At 41.1% G+C, this 15,328-nt stretch overlaps 1 protein-coding gene across 1 annotated transcript in view; it reads left to right on the top strand.

The window, feature by feature from the left end:
- trpm3 (transient receptor potential cation channel, subfamily M, member 3) overlaps positions 1 to 15,328 on the top strand; it is a 164,692-nt gene that overhangs the window by 28,011 nt on the left and 121,353 nt on the right. Inside the window, exon 8 of the mRNA XM_069916634.1 lies at positions 4,248 to 4,371. Within this exon, the coding sequence (XP_069772735.1) occupies positions 4,248 to 4,371 (124 nt within the window). The remainder of the gene's footprint in view (positions 1 to 4,247; positions 4,372 to 15,328) is intronic.

Below are 15,328 nucleotides of genomic sequence, written 5' to 3'. Positions count from 1 at the left end.
GCTACTTAATCTACAACACTACAAGAGCTGGGGGAGGAGGGGGCCTGTGGTCCCTGTGAGGGGCAGGGATGGATCAGAGGAGTGTAGCCATATATTGGTTTTAGAAAACATCCTGCCAGACTCTCACCTGTGCACGTGGGAGCATAATGCTCAGACTTTGCAGTCTGGAAATAGAAGCCTCCTCCCCTTTACCAGACTCCCCTGTAAGACATACAGCAACCATTTAGACCCTTTGTCTCAACAGCTAGATGGGACTGAGGCTGGGTGTTCATGGACAAACCTATGATCCTGTTAGTGGGAGATCACAAATTAATCCACTATAACCTGGAAATTGTCGCAAACCCCAGAAGGCAAGTTAAATCGCAGAAAATTCCCAGGCACTAGAAGGCCATATTGCTGTCAGTCAATCCCCTGGGAAATTAAAGAAGTTTGATGGTGGGATGGGGAAGCAGAGTTGTGAAATTGCGAGATGAGGAATGGGAAGATATAGATCGAGAGTTTATGTTGAAGGGAGACTGGACCAGTATAGGATTTCAGGATCCTGAAAAGCCCAGTCAAAATTGTGCGGGCCTAGTCTTAGCACTTGTGATCAAGTGGGCTTCCTCACCAGGATCTCTCTCTCTCTCTCTCTCTCTCACACACACATACTTAGTCACTCTCAACACTTGCAAACTTGTCCCATCTCTCCTCATTGTACACCCACCATACCCAGTCCATCCTTAAGTAGGATGTCAGACTGGTCCACTGGCTATTCCTGCCTCTATTTTACATTTGGAAAAAGGCCAATTATCTATGCTGTCAGTGCCATTCATAATTTTTTTAGACTTCTACAAGCATCTGACCCTCCACATGAATCAATCCAAGTTTGTACATCCTCTCCTTTTCACTAGTACTCTGTAATCCAGGCAACATCCAGGGAGCTTCTTCTGCATCCTCTCCAGAGCCTCCATATCCTCCTTGTGACCAGAACTACAAACAATAACCTAAGTTTGGCCTAACCAAGGTTTTTTAATTTTTTTTTTACATCTCCAACGTGGCTTCTCGAATTTTATATCCACATCCAAACTGATGAAGGCAAGCATACCTTGCAACTTGTGTACCATCTTCTCTACTTGTGTTGCTGCTTTCAGGGAACTGTGAACTTGCTCACCCCCCAAGATCTCACTGGGCATCAGTGCTCCCAAAGTTTCTGCCATTTACTGAATACTTTTACTTTTAACTCCCAACCCCCCTCCCCCCCACCACAAAGTGCAACACTTCACACTCATCCAGATTAAACTCCATCTGCCATTTTATTGCAGCAGACATGCAAATGGAGAAACTGGGGCAGGAATAGTCACCTCAAGCCTACTCGGCCATGCAATCTGATCAGACCCTACCTATGAAAGCCTCAGTTCCTTTTTTTGCACCAGTCCTCATAACCCTCAATTTTTCAAGTATTAATCGATCTCCTTCTTGAACATATCCTTGCCTCCATTACATTCCAGGACTGAGAATTCCAGAGATTTACAACTTTTTAAGAGAAGAATTAAATTAAATTTTTAATTTAGACATACAGCACAGTAACAGGCCCATCCAGCCCATGAGTCTGTGCTGTCCAATTAATCTACAATTCCCATACATTTTTTTTGATAGGTGGAAGGAAATTCCTTACAGACAATGGCAGATTTGAACCCAGGTCACTGGCGCTGTAATAGCATTGCGCTAGCAGCTACCCTAACTATTGCCACTCAATGTCTACACATTGACTACAATTTCTACACACCTCAGTTTTAAATGGCCAGCCTCATATTTTGTCACTCTATGTCTCCTTGATTCTCCCACTGCTGAATTATCTCAACATTTACCCTTTCAAGCCTCTTTCATGTTCAAGTAAGATCATCCCCATTCTTCTAAACTCCAAGAACTAAACTGGCTAACCTTTCTTGACAGGACAACCCATCATCCCAATTAACCTGATGACTCACCTTCAGACTGCCTCCTGCATATTTTTAGCTTCTGTGCACACTACTCCAGGTACTCGCCAACGCCCTGTCCAATTGCAACAATCCTAACAAACGAAAGAGATCGAGATTTGATTTAAGGTGAAGGTTGGTGGTCTGAGCAGTGTATGGGAAAGCCTTGTGGCTTCTCCCAAAGCTGGCTTTCCTGGGGGTTTGGAGATAGGTCTTACTGCTCTCAGAAGGATCCCTGCCATGGGCTCCCACCTCCTCAATCCCTCCTTACATCCCAACCCTTGTCCTTAACTTTACCACCTTCAAAGGAAGCTGCTTGTGATATTGCATTAAATTATGCTGCAGCAAAAGGCCATTTGGCCCAACAATTTCATGCAACTGTTTAGACTCTAGTAAAGCCTCTTTGCTTCTTTCCAACAGTATCCCTTTCCAGTCTTTCTTAAATTCAGCTTCCCCTTAAATTGTTACCTTTGCTTCAACTCCTACTTATAAGGAGTCCTCATTTTTTCATGAAGACATTTGCTCTGAATTCACCATTGAGTTTATTGCACTCAGTTTAATTTGTGGGATCTAGTTTTAGTCTTCCACACAAGTGGAAAACACTTCTCCAAGTTGATCCTATCAAACCCTTCACAATCATAATGATTTCTGTCCAATCATTCCACAGTTGCAGGAATAAAAGCCCCAAACTGTTCAATACTCCTTGCAACTTGCATTCCTGTTCAATTTGCAATTCTTCGTTGTGACTTCTTCTGAATATATATATTGTGGAGAGCTGTTGATGAGCTGGAAAGAGTGGGGTAGTGGTTGGCATTAAGGTTAAGGAGGCTAATGTCTAGATCATGTGTTAGCTGTTTCAGCCTTTGAAAGACAAGAATGGGGTGGCAGGGTGAGTGTTAGAGCCAGAGCACATGCAAGGCTTCAGTGATTGGAAAGATTATGGAGTGGTGGAAAGGCAAGAGGTGAGGAGAGATTATTATTTGAGTGGGTGGGGGCCAGGTAGCAGAGGGAGAAAGGTAAATCTGGGACTTCTATTACTTGAGTGCTCCACTCCAAATAATTATCATAGGAATGCCAAATAATAGTTGTTCTGGGGATCATATGGTCTAAATTTCTCCACAATATCTGATGGTAAAATTGTAACAGATGCATAACATTTGTCTGGAATGATTCAAAATGATCCTGAAGTGATCTTGTTCATATTTCACACCATGAAAATTTCATTTACCTGAGACTGTAGTAGGTAACACCAATCTAATTTCTAGGCCACAGAATTAATGGTTCAGGCCAATGACCAGAGTCACCAGATTATCTGAGAGGGCAGAATACGAGAAGCACCTTTGGGATGCTGAAGCCAGTTCCCAGCTACACAAAGACCATTACAAGAGGGAAGACTGCAGTGTGGGAGGTTGACACAGTGTGGGAAATGGTAGAAAGAAATGGGTGACAGTGTTTGACTCCAGTGCCTGGGAATATTTTCATGATTAAGGAAGAGAGAATCAGAGAGGTTAGTTTACCACAAGTTTCTCATCTATTACTTGTAATTGCTTAGACTTACTAATTAACATTTGAATGAATCAACATGATTAACTTGTTAACTTCAATCAGATACTTTCACTTGCTACACGAATGTAACAATCTGATTATCAAGAATGATGTGTTTAATTAGTTGTGACTTCTAAATCCAAGGAATAATGATTCAACTTCTCCTCATATTGTCTGTTTCATAAATATCAATGGACAACATTTAAAGTTGTCTTCTCTCATTGCTTTAAACCAATTTGCAATTATTACAAGGATCTTTTTATTTGGATTGGTTAATATTGTTGTGTTACATTAAACCTCTGCTAGTTTTCTTGTCAATTGAAGGTGTAATACTGAATTCATTGCCCAAATAATTGTCATAGTTTCGGTGAGGGTATGTATCTAACTTGCTACTTATGTTTCAACACATCCAGAGCAGAAACAGACTTTACCTTTGGTTCATCCTATCTTGCTGAATAAATAGCTGTCAATTCCAATAGTTTTGTGTAAAGTTAGACAATACATTTGACACTCATAGGGTTAACTAGATGCTTCAAAGCCTAGATCAGTAACTTCTGCAAGATGAGATTATTTAAAGGATTACAGAACCGAGGTGGGCTGATAGAATTAAGAAATTGATCTAAATGAGCAGTAGAAAAAAGGATAAGCCCTCTTCCTGTTTGTAACATTCCTGAATGCCAAACCAGACTCATCTCTTGTCACCGTGTCTCCTGAAAGCCTCTGTGACCCACTTCTTGTCCCTCACAGGGTGATAAATGAATCTTTGAGAGACCAGCTGCTCGTCACCATTCAGAAGACCTTCAACTACAGTCGCACACAAGCTCAGCACCTCTTTATCATTTTAATGGAGTGCATGAAAAAGAAGGAATTGGTGAGTGTCGCAATGCGTCCGTGAGCCCTGTGCTGGGGGCAATCTGAGGAGACAAGGAGGCAGGCAAACAGCAGACACACAACTTGTGTGGTTGAAGCTTTGTTTACTCAAAATTTGGTTGCAGACAACAATATGCTCTTCCCAATGCAAACATTCTTGTGGAGTGGGGTTCATGGGATGAACAAGGGATGGGGACATCATTGAAACTTAACTCCAGCACTCAATAAACTTCAAAGTATTGGCATAAATGTTCATAAGACAGGCTATTAGAATATCCTGACTTGCATATTCCCCAAAATTTTAAAAGATTGGAAAGGGCTTTCTCACTGACCCTACCAGTCCAGATGTCAAGCAGTGAGACCTTAAGCAGTCCCACTACCCTGAGTGATGTCATGAGTGATGAGGCTGGGCCAGAACAAGCTCCACCTCATAAAACTCCTCCAGAGGTCTGTAATTACTAACAAAGCCAAGCTTAGAATGCCATTTGTCAAGGCTTTACCAGTGTTTCCCAACTTCCATTATGTTCAGAAACCAGTAAAGTCTATTACAATTGCAGACACTAAGCAGTTGTGAGATTGTTAAAATGTTCACATAACACAAACCTGTTCAATCATTGCTGTACATGAGAACCAGAAAATTAGTCTTTCTGGAGAATGTATACATTTCAGAAGAAGCATTCAGATGTTATCCTAGTCTCAAACTAACCTAAAGCCCAACTTCACTGAATCAGCCAAAAGTTGAAAGCAGAAGAAAAACATACATTTCTACAGCATCTTGATAATCACAGAATGTTTTTTTTAAAAAAAAGCCTTGTAGTTAATGGGATGTTTTTTGAAGGGTGCTCACTGATGCAAGGATGGAAAACTGGTAGTTAAACTGTTTGCAGTAGAATCTCATAACCAATAGTGACCGGACTTCTGACTTCAGCTCGCAGGCAAATATTGGACAGGATATGGGAAACCTTACCTCACACTGAGAAACAGACCTCTGACAATACACCACTTCCTCTGCCCATTGTCCAACCACTTGTCTCAATTGCATTGCACCACACACTTGCCATTAAGCATGGCATACCCTACCTTTAGATGTCCATTGTAAAGCTGATTGGATATTTCCCAGCTGTCAAAATAACTTGGCTTTCAATATTTCTGTATGTATGTTTTTCAATTTTTATACATTAAAATGATTAGTATCAGCAATACCATTATGAGATTATTGCAAAAACTCACCTCATTCTTTAATGCTTTCAGAATATGGGATCTGTTGTTCTTAATCTTCCTTACCAATATGTGACTTCAGATCTAGTGACATAGTTGATTTTTACATGCCCAACAAACTATTCAGCTCAAAGGACTTCCCCAAGAATACTTACTTCATGTGAATACATAGAAAATAAAACTGCAAAATATTTGGAGAGACCAAAGTGATAGTCTAAACTTCTTTCAGGTGTCCTGTAGGTTTTGTTAATCTCACAAAATTGGTGTTTAGCTCCTATTTATCTGAGGTGAAAGGTCACCTGTTCTTGGGATGCTCATTTTTGTGGATTTCTTTTTTTCTTCTCTTTCATACATAAGAAATTGGAGCACGAGTCGGCCATCTGGCCTGTCAAGCCTGCTCTGCTATTCAACAAGACCATGGGTGATCAGACCATGGACTTCAGCTCCACTTGCCTGCCTGTTTCCCTTGAACCCTAAAAGCTATCTGTGCTTTAAACACATTTCATGAGACAGCCACTGCTGCTTCATTAGGTAGAGAATTCCACAGGTCCACTACACACCAGCAGTCACAGTTCTTCCTCATCCCTATCTTAAATCTGTCCCCCTAAGACTTGAGTGCATGTCCTCCAGTTGTAATCCTACCTGTCAGTGAAACAACCTACTTGCTTCTATCTTATCTATTCCTTTCACGATTTTATATGTTTCTATAAGATTTTACCCTCATCTTTCTTAACTCCAGGCTACTCAGTCTTTTCTTAAAAGTTAACCCATTTCCAGAATCAACCTGGCAGGTCACCTGTGCATCATCACCAAAGCCAATCTATTTTCAAGGTAGAAAACCAGATTTGCTGTGTGTGGCCTCACCAGTACCCTGCACAGTTACAACAAAACTTATTTTAATCCCGTTTCCTTATCTATATTCAAAGACCACACAAAAAAAGACATCAGTAATAGGAGCAGGAAAAGGCCATTCCGGCCTTCAGTCCTAGACCTCCGGCCCATGAGATTCTTTGCCTCAACTCCACCTTGCTGCCCAATCCCCACAGCCTTTCATTCCCTCAGTTGCAAGTCTATCGATCTCAGCTTTGAACCTCCTCAATAACGTGGCCTCTGGGGGAAAAAAGTCCATAGATTGGGTATCCTCCAAGTGAAAAAACAGCTCCCTTCTAAATAATCAGCCCCATGGCCTTTGAGAAAATATACTCGGGACATAATCTTTTGAGGATCTAGAGTCCTTGTTCACTGAAAATGCAGTTTGAAAAGACAAATAGAATTGTTAATGAAGGCTTGGAAATTGCATTCAAGAAAATGTAATTCATAACAGCTTTAAATGTGATTTTTCCTTTTGCTTTAATGCATATTTATATTAAATGGGAAGCCCACTTCCTCCCTGTATAACAAAGCAGTAAAGGGGGTTATTACTGATCCTCCCACAAAATGCACGCACTCAGTTTAAAAAAAATCTTTTTTGCAATTCATTTGCAAAAAATTAATTCAGCTGATTAATTTTTAAATAAAACAAATGTATGTTCCTCAAAAAAAATTCCCAATTTGCCCATAGCCTTTTAAAAAAAAATCAGCAATGCGAGAATGCCTTGATTTATTATGTCAGGTGTGTTAATGGAAGTTTATCAACAGATATTAATAGTCAATATTAGTGACAGATCTTAGCAGTAAGCTTAATGAGCTCATTTAACTGCTGGTTACTGGTTGGAAGGCAAACTCAGTTTGGACTCTGTTATAGAAGTTTGCTGGGCATCTTGGATGAGGAGTAAAGAATTAATGTCTATATTTGTAACTTTAAATTTATTGGGTTATCGCAAATACAATCAAAAGTGAACTACTCCAGTAATTGATATTGAGCTCAGAGGACTGAAAGGGTGAGATTCAGGGATAGGATGATGCAAGGTTGAATGACCCTGTTGAATTTTTTTAAAAATACACACGGATACTGGAAATCTGAAATAAAAGCGGAATGCTGGAAACATTCAGTGATTAGGCAGCATTTAGTGGAAAGGAAAATAGAATTAACATTTCAGGTTGAGGACTCATTGATATCTTGATAGGTTAACTCATTTTCTCTCTCCATAGATGCCGCCTGACCTGTTGAGTGTTTTCAGCATTCTCTGTTTACACATTAAGTTTGAGTTCTTCAGTAGGAACTTGCACAGTTCAAAGTCCACACTTGGTAACAACATTTCATTTGTACACAGTCTCCAACATAAAATTCCACACATGCTTCACTGGAACTCTAACAAAATGAAAAAATACACTAAACCACATAAAGAGATATTGTATGACCAAAAGGTCAACTTTAAGGATATTATTCAAGATATGGTGTGAAGTTTAGGGAGGAAACTCCAAGGCTTGGGACCAAAGCAACTGAAACAATGCTAATGGAAATGGAGGAAATGCAAGAAAGCCATTGTCAAACTGAACGTGCTCCGTATTTTTGTCTAAAAGAAAAAAAAATGCTTTCTTCCTAATTTGTATATTACAACTTCTTTATTGGAATTATTTCCTTTTGCTGCAGTGTAAGAGAGGCTGCTTTGTGTTTTGTATTGTAGTTTATAATTTGAATGCTATGGTGTATTATTTCCAGTGATTTTGTGAGCATTTGACATTATATTTTTTATTATTTAATCTTTATTATTGTTACGTGACTTTTCTTTATATAAAAAAAACATTAAACATCATGTCTTTGTGCTTTGTTAATACCTACCAGCAAATGCTTCACCACCAGAACTAATAATAGACAGATTTCTGCAACACATTAGAATGAATGCAATTTATCCTCTGATCTTATTCCTCTTTCTTCCAACAAAGAAGGGAAGGAACTATTTCAGTTGTTGTATGTACTTGGCTGCATCAACAGGTTTCTGATGCAGTAGTCTTGACCTTTAGAACAGCCATTCTCAACGTTTTTTTGGTTATTGCCCCCTCAGGGCTCCGCTCACAGTTTATGGGCCCCCGTCCCTGTGAAGCAATCGTTTAGTCAGTTTCTTCCGTACTTCTCTCCTACCAACTGCATAAAAAAGATTAAAATATTTATGTTTCATGAGGTGAAATAAAACAATGGTTTACTTAAATATGCTGTGGTCTCATTGAGAATGGCTGCTTTAGAGAAATATTAGACTGATTGATCACCAACATGAAGACATATCGACAGGAAGAGTTCCATCCAAATTCTTTTTCATTCATATTTTCCAAGAGGTTAATATCTTTAAAATAGTATTTATTTTTGTGTATAAATGTTGAACTAGAAACTATGTTTCCACCCCCCACCCCACCCCACCCCCCCCGCCCCGCCCCCCAGGATTAGGTGAGTCCAAAACTAAAGAGAATTGAAGGATACGTTGATGAATGAAATAGAGTGGAGTAGGAGGAGGGTTGTTGGAATGCAAATTCTTACAAGGACATTGGGCCAAATGGTTTATTTCTCTACTATGAATTACTTGGATTCTATACATTTTCCTTGTCATTACACAGAGACCAAAATAGCCCTCATCAATTAAATCTGTCTGTTCTACATAGTTCCAAATTAGTCCTGATGCTGTTTAAAAGTAGATCTCTTGAAAAATCATCTTAATTTTTAGCAATGATTCTCCAAAGGAAATGGGCCAATGACAATTTTTCTCAAGCAAAATATTTCAGTAACAATTGGGTCTAGAACAGTGATTCTCAACCTTCCCTTCCCACTCACATGCCACCTAAGCAACCCCTTACTAATCACAGAGCACTAATGGCATAATGGCATATTATATGGCGAGCTCTCCACTGGCCACCGTGACAGAGGTGCACCAAAGAAAAGGTACAAGGACTGCCTAAAGAAATCTCTTGGTGCCTGCCACATTGACCACCGCCAGTGGGCTGATAACGCCTCAAACCGTGCATCTTGGCGCCTCACAGTTTGGCGGGCAGCAGCCTCCTTTGAAGAAGACCGCAGAGCCCACCTCACTGACAAAAGGCAAAGGAGGAAAAACCCAACACCCAACCCCAACCAACCAATTTTCCCTTGCAACCGCTGCAATCGTGTCTGCCTGTCCCGCATCGGACTGGTCAGCCACAAACGAGCCTGCAGCTGACGTGGACTTTTTACCCCCTCCATAAATCTTCGTCCGCGAAGCCAAGCCAAAGAATGGCATAAGGAATACTTAAAGTGGTATGAGAGTGGAAAGAAAAAGGTTGAGAACCACTGCTTCCATTATGACTCCTAAAAGCCTGTTCCAGGCACCTACCACTCAGAAAATATCTGTCTTACAAATCTCCTTTAAACTCCCCCTCCACTTTAAACACATGCCCTCTAGTGTGTGACATTTTCATCCTGGGGAAAAGAAGATTCTATCAATCCTATCTATGCCTCTCCATAAGTTTATAGACTTTCTGTAAAGGGGCACTTCAATGGGTTCCACTACTTGGGACATCTCATTCTGTCTCTATTTGTCTAAAGGTAAGTTGATTTAAATGTTTCAAGTGACCACGGCAGAGTTGGCATCTTTCTGTCATGAGTTACGTAGAGTGTTTGGCCTATTTGTCCCCTACAGTTCAGAGAATGCACAGGGTGAGCAATCAGACATGACAATCAAATGCTTTTTATGCCATACCTTATAATTAATAGCAAAATATCAAAAACATCTCTGATCTTTCCCAAGAGAGTCGAATTTGGTGGGGTGGGGTGAGGATTAAGACAGTTGATAAAAGCTTGGTCAATGTCTTGTTTTAAAGGGAGGCTTAAAGGTGGAGAAAGAGACAAAGGGGATTTAAGGGGGAATTTTACGCGAAAGAATTTGGACAAAAACTGCATTGAGGTTAATATAACCATGACAGGGTTTTTGCATGGCTTGTAAAAATAAGAGCTTAATTTTTAATTCTCTTGAGCATTGACTATTTCTTGGATTTTTGCATTCACTGTTGTTGAAGCAACTGGGAATGCTGGTATTGTAAAATTATCAGAGAAAGCAAAACTGAGAGGGATATGAAAGTGAGGTGGAGAGAAGGAAAGGCGGGAGGTATTAAAAACAGAGATGCTGGAGGAAGTCATCCTGCCTCTCAGTGTCCGTAGGAGGGAAGTATATACTACTGACGCTTCAGGCCTGAGATCTTCCTCAAGGTATGATTTAAAATAAAAGAGATTACAGAGAAGAAGAAAGAGAGACTCGGACACCTCTCTCTCTCTCCTCTCTCTCTCCTCTCTCTCTCCTCTCTCTCTCCTCTCTCTCTCCTCTCTCTCTCCTCTCTCTCTCCTCTCTCTCTCCTCTCTCTCTCCTCTCTCTCTCCTCTCTCTCTCCCTCTCTCTCCCCTCTCTCTCCCCTCTCTCTCCCCTCTCTCTCCCCTCTCTCTCCCCTCTCTCTCCCCTCTCTCTCTCTCCTCTCTCTCTCCTCTCTCTCTCTCCTCTCTCTCTCCTCTCTCTCTCCTCTCTCTCTCCTCTCTCTCTCCTCTCTCTCTCCTCTCTCTCTCCTCTCTCTCTCCTCTCTCTCTCCTCTCTCTCTCCTCTCTCTCTCCTCTCTCTCTCCTCTCTCTCTCCTCTCTCTCTCCTCTCTCTCTCCTCTCTCTCTCCTCCTCTCTCTCTCCTCTCTCTCTCCTCTCTCTCTCTCCTCTCTCTCTCCTCTCTCTCTCCTCTCTCTCTCCTCTCTCTCTCCTCTCTCTCTCTCCTCTCTCTCTCCTCTCTCTCTCCTCTCTCTCTCCTCTCTCTCTCCTCTCTCTCTCCTCTCTCTCTCCTCTCTCTCTCCTCTCTCTCTCCTCTCTCTCTCCTCTCTCTCTCCTCTCTCTCTCCTCTCTCTCTCCTCTCTCTCTCCTCTCTCTCTCCTCTCTCTCTCCTCTCTCTCTCCTCTCTCTCTCCTCTCTCTCTCCTCTCTCTCTCCTCTCTCTCACACATTTAGCAGATGAGATGAGAACTCTATAAAGAATCAAAAAGCTTTGAATCTTTAAAATTCTCTGTAGTGGCTCAGTTGTTAATTACACTCCAGTTTGAGACTGATGTGATTTTGGATGCAAAAGGAATCACAGGATAAGAGGATTGGGGTGAAAAACGGAACCAACAGAAAAATAAATCAGCCATAAACTTTTTGAATGGTGCAGCAGACTCAAGGGGCTGAAAGGCCTCCTATTTATATTCCTCATAAAAATTTGTTCCAGTTGCTTTACTGATAATCCCTTTTGCTTCAAATACTGTATAACCGATAATACGATACAAACAGCAATTATGCAAATTATATGGAAGCAACTTGATTCAATGATTTTGACAGAAGGAAATAAAACAGGAACCTTATCTTGATCTTAATTTTAAATAATTGGTAGAAGTGCTAGAGGGAATAGGAGGAGAGTTTATTCACCTGTTGAGCTGCTATGACCTGGAACATATTCTAGAAAGGGCAGCAGAGGCAAATTCATGAGGGAATTGCATTAGAAGTATGGATAAATATTTGAAAAGGAAACATTAGGTGGGAAAAGCTGGCCAGGGAAGAATTAGGTAATTAGATAACACTTTTGAAGAGCCAGCAGATCTATGATAAGCCAAACATCTGCCTTTAAATGCTAATGCTTGAAGCAAGATTGAATATGGAACTAGTTCTGAAGCAGGGATTTCACAGAAAGGTTGAAAACGGGACAGGAATGGGCTATCAACTCATCCAGGTCTGCATCACCATTTAACACAATCATGGCTGATCATTCACCTCACTATCCTGCTCCCACCTTCTTCCTATATTCCTTGGAGGTAAACAAGAAGTCGGCAGATGTTGGGGTCTAGTTCAGGTCTGAAACGTCAACCGTCTTCCATGGCCTGCTGAGTTTCTCCAGCACTTTTGCGTCCTTCCCTATTCCTTGATGCCTTTAGCATTAAGGAATATCTCTACCTCCTTGAATATGTTTAATAACCTGGCCTCCATAGCCTCCTGTAGTAGATTCCATGGATTCGCCTTCTGGGTGAAGAAATTTCAACTAATCTTGGTTCCAAATATCTCCATATTCTGAAGCTGTGACCTAGCCATTGGGCACATCCTCCCAGTATCTAATCTGTCTAATTGTATTAGAATGTTCTATTTATTATAATGTAAGATTTATAATTTTTTCTGAGATTCCCCTGTCAGGAACTCCAGTGAGCATATGCCCAACTCATCATCTTTTTCCCAGGGTAGACAATTTAGAACTAGAGGGAAGCAGCTTAAGATGAGTTTGGGGAGATTAAAGAGAAATCTGAAGGGCAAACTTTTCGCTTAGAGGGTGGATTGTGGAAACTATAGATGGAGGCACAATTCTGACAATCAATTTGGATCTATATGTTATGATCTTGGAAGGATATTGACCAAATGCAGGCAAATGGGACTAATCCAGAATGTCAACATGGTCAGCAGGGATAAGTTCTGTGCTGCATGACTCCACAATTGAGTCATCTGTTCTAACACAACAGTCCTGCCATCCTAGGAATCAGACCAAGAAGCCTTCTTATCAAGAACATCCTCAGATGAGGAATTCAAATCTCCACACAAAATTTCAGATAGGGACTCACTAATGTACATGAGATTCAGCAAGATATCCTTGCCCTACTACAGAAGGCAAAGATATCATTCATCTTCCTGACCTAATCACTTGCAGATCTCCTTTTCCCAATTTATTGTCATTCAGATCATCTAATTTTTAGATTTTAGAACCAAAGTGGATAACCTCACGTTCATCCTCATTAAACTGCATCTGTCAATCATTCACTCACTTATCCAGCTTGTCTAATGCACATTGGAGCCTCTTTGCATTCCCCTCACGGCTATGTCTCCTCCCAGCTTTATTTCATCATCAAACTTGGAAATGTTATACTGTGTTGTAAATGGGACTCAAGCTGACCCCTGTGGTACTCCACAAGTCACTACCTACCACTTGGAAAGAGAGCCATCTTTTCCGTCTCTGCTTCCTCCTCCTCAATCAATTTCCATAGATTGTCCAAGCCCATGTGCTGTAATTTTATATACCAGCCTCTTAAAAGTTTCTGAAAATATCACATCCACTTGTTTTCACTCATTTAATATACTAATTACTTTCCCAATAACTCCAATGGATATTAAAAAATTATTTCCTTTTCATGAACTTCAAACCTGTTAATATCCAACTAGCACGGTGGGTGGCATGTTGCCTTTGCAATGCCAGTGATCAGGACTAGGGTTCAAATCCTGCGATGTCTATAAGGAGTTTGTACATTCTCCCCATGTCTGTATGGGTTTTCTCCCACCATTCAAAATATACCGGGGCGTAGGTCAATGGGGTGTAAATTGGGCACCACTAATTCATGGGACAAAAATGGTGTATGTCTAAATTAAAATTTTAAAATTCAAGATTTCTGTCATTGCATCCTTTTCAATAGGTTCTCACATTTTCCTCAAAAAAGATTCACAAGAATCTCACTGTGACTGTAGTTTGAATTTAGATTTAGTTTTTAGTTTAGAGATACAGTATGTTAACAGCCCACAAGCCCACACCACCCAATACACTCTGTGACCAATTAACCTACCAACCCTGAACGTCTTTGGAATGTGGGAGGAAACTGGAGCACCCAGAGGAAATCCATGTAGACACGGAGAACATACAAACTCCTTAGAGACAATGCTGGATTTGAACCCAGGACGCTGGCACTGCAATAGTGTTGCGCTAACCACTACATTAACTGTGCTGCCCTTATAAAAAGAGGTTGGATATGCTAGAAGGTAGGAGGATGAGGGGGGACTAACGGAGGTTTATAAACTCATGAGGGGAAGAGAAGGTAAATAATCTGGTTCTTTTTCCAGGATAGAGGGTCTAAAACTAAGGGGGAATTGACTTAAGGTGAAGGGAAAGATTTTAAAAAGGGCCCAAAGGTCACCTTTTTCACACAGATTGGGGGATACATGGAATGAACTGCCAGTGGAGATGTGGGCAAATGCAAATTTAAGAGACTTTTGGACTTGTACATGGATAGGAAAGGTTTGGAGGGATGTGGACCAAATGTGACCAGATCAAGTCGACGACATTGTCGGCAGGGACACATTGGGCCAAAGGCCCTGTTTGCTTATGTCTGTAATTCTTGTTTTTCTCACCCACCTTTTTTAAACAATGGGATTACGTTTGCCATCCTGTAATCTGTAGGACCTGTTCCAGAGACTAAAAAATTTTGGAAAATGGCCACCAAGGCCTCCCTTTTTTGCGGGGCCACTTGTTAAAGAACTCTGGGAAGTAGATTAGCAGACCCAGGGATCTGTCAGCCTTTAGCCCCATTACTTTCCCAAGTACTATTTATTTACTAATACTTATTTTCTGCAGTTCTTCCCCCTCTCTAGACCTCTGGATCCCTAACATATTTGGGAAGTTATCTGTAACCGGCTTTGTATTTTCCTTTTAATAGAGCTTTCAGGACTCTGATAACAGTGGGAAAGAAAAAAAGTCCAACATGTTACATCCATCAACAGTTCCAAGACTAAATGTGAAGCCAGTCCAGGATAGATAACAAAGGGTCAATTGCACTAATGTTTGGCAGGCGATTTGCCTGACTTTCAGTGACATCCTACCTGCCAGTACCTTCTGAGTCTGTGCATGTTGTTGAGGAAACTGGACAAGCTGGAGCTCAGGTGCCAGTGCATCTGCTCTCCTGCTCTGCTGCTGGACTCAGCCCTGAGACCAAAGGCAATTCCAAATCACCTTGAGCTGGGAACCTGGAGGCACTTCACATCTGGCCTTCCAGCTTTACATCAGCCTTGCGCTGACTGAAAAATCTGGACCAG

Source organism: Narcine bancroftii, chromosome 1, assembly GCF_036971445.1.
Source record: "Narcine bancroftii isolate sNarBan1 chromosome 1, sNarBan1.hap1, whole genome shotgun sequence".
Classification (NCBI taxonomy): domain Eukaryota; kingdom Metazoa; phylum Chordata; class Chondrichthyes; order Torpediniformes; family Narcinidae; genus Narcine; species Narcine bancroftii.
Note: the sequence above shows the minus strand (reverse complement) of the source record. Positions and strands in the feature narration are given on the sequence as shown.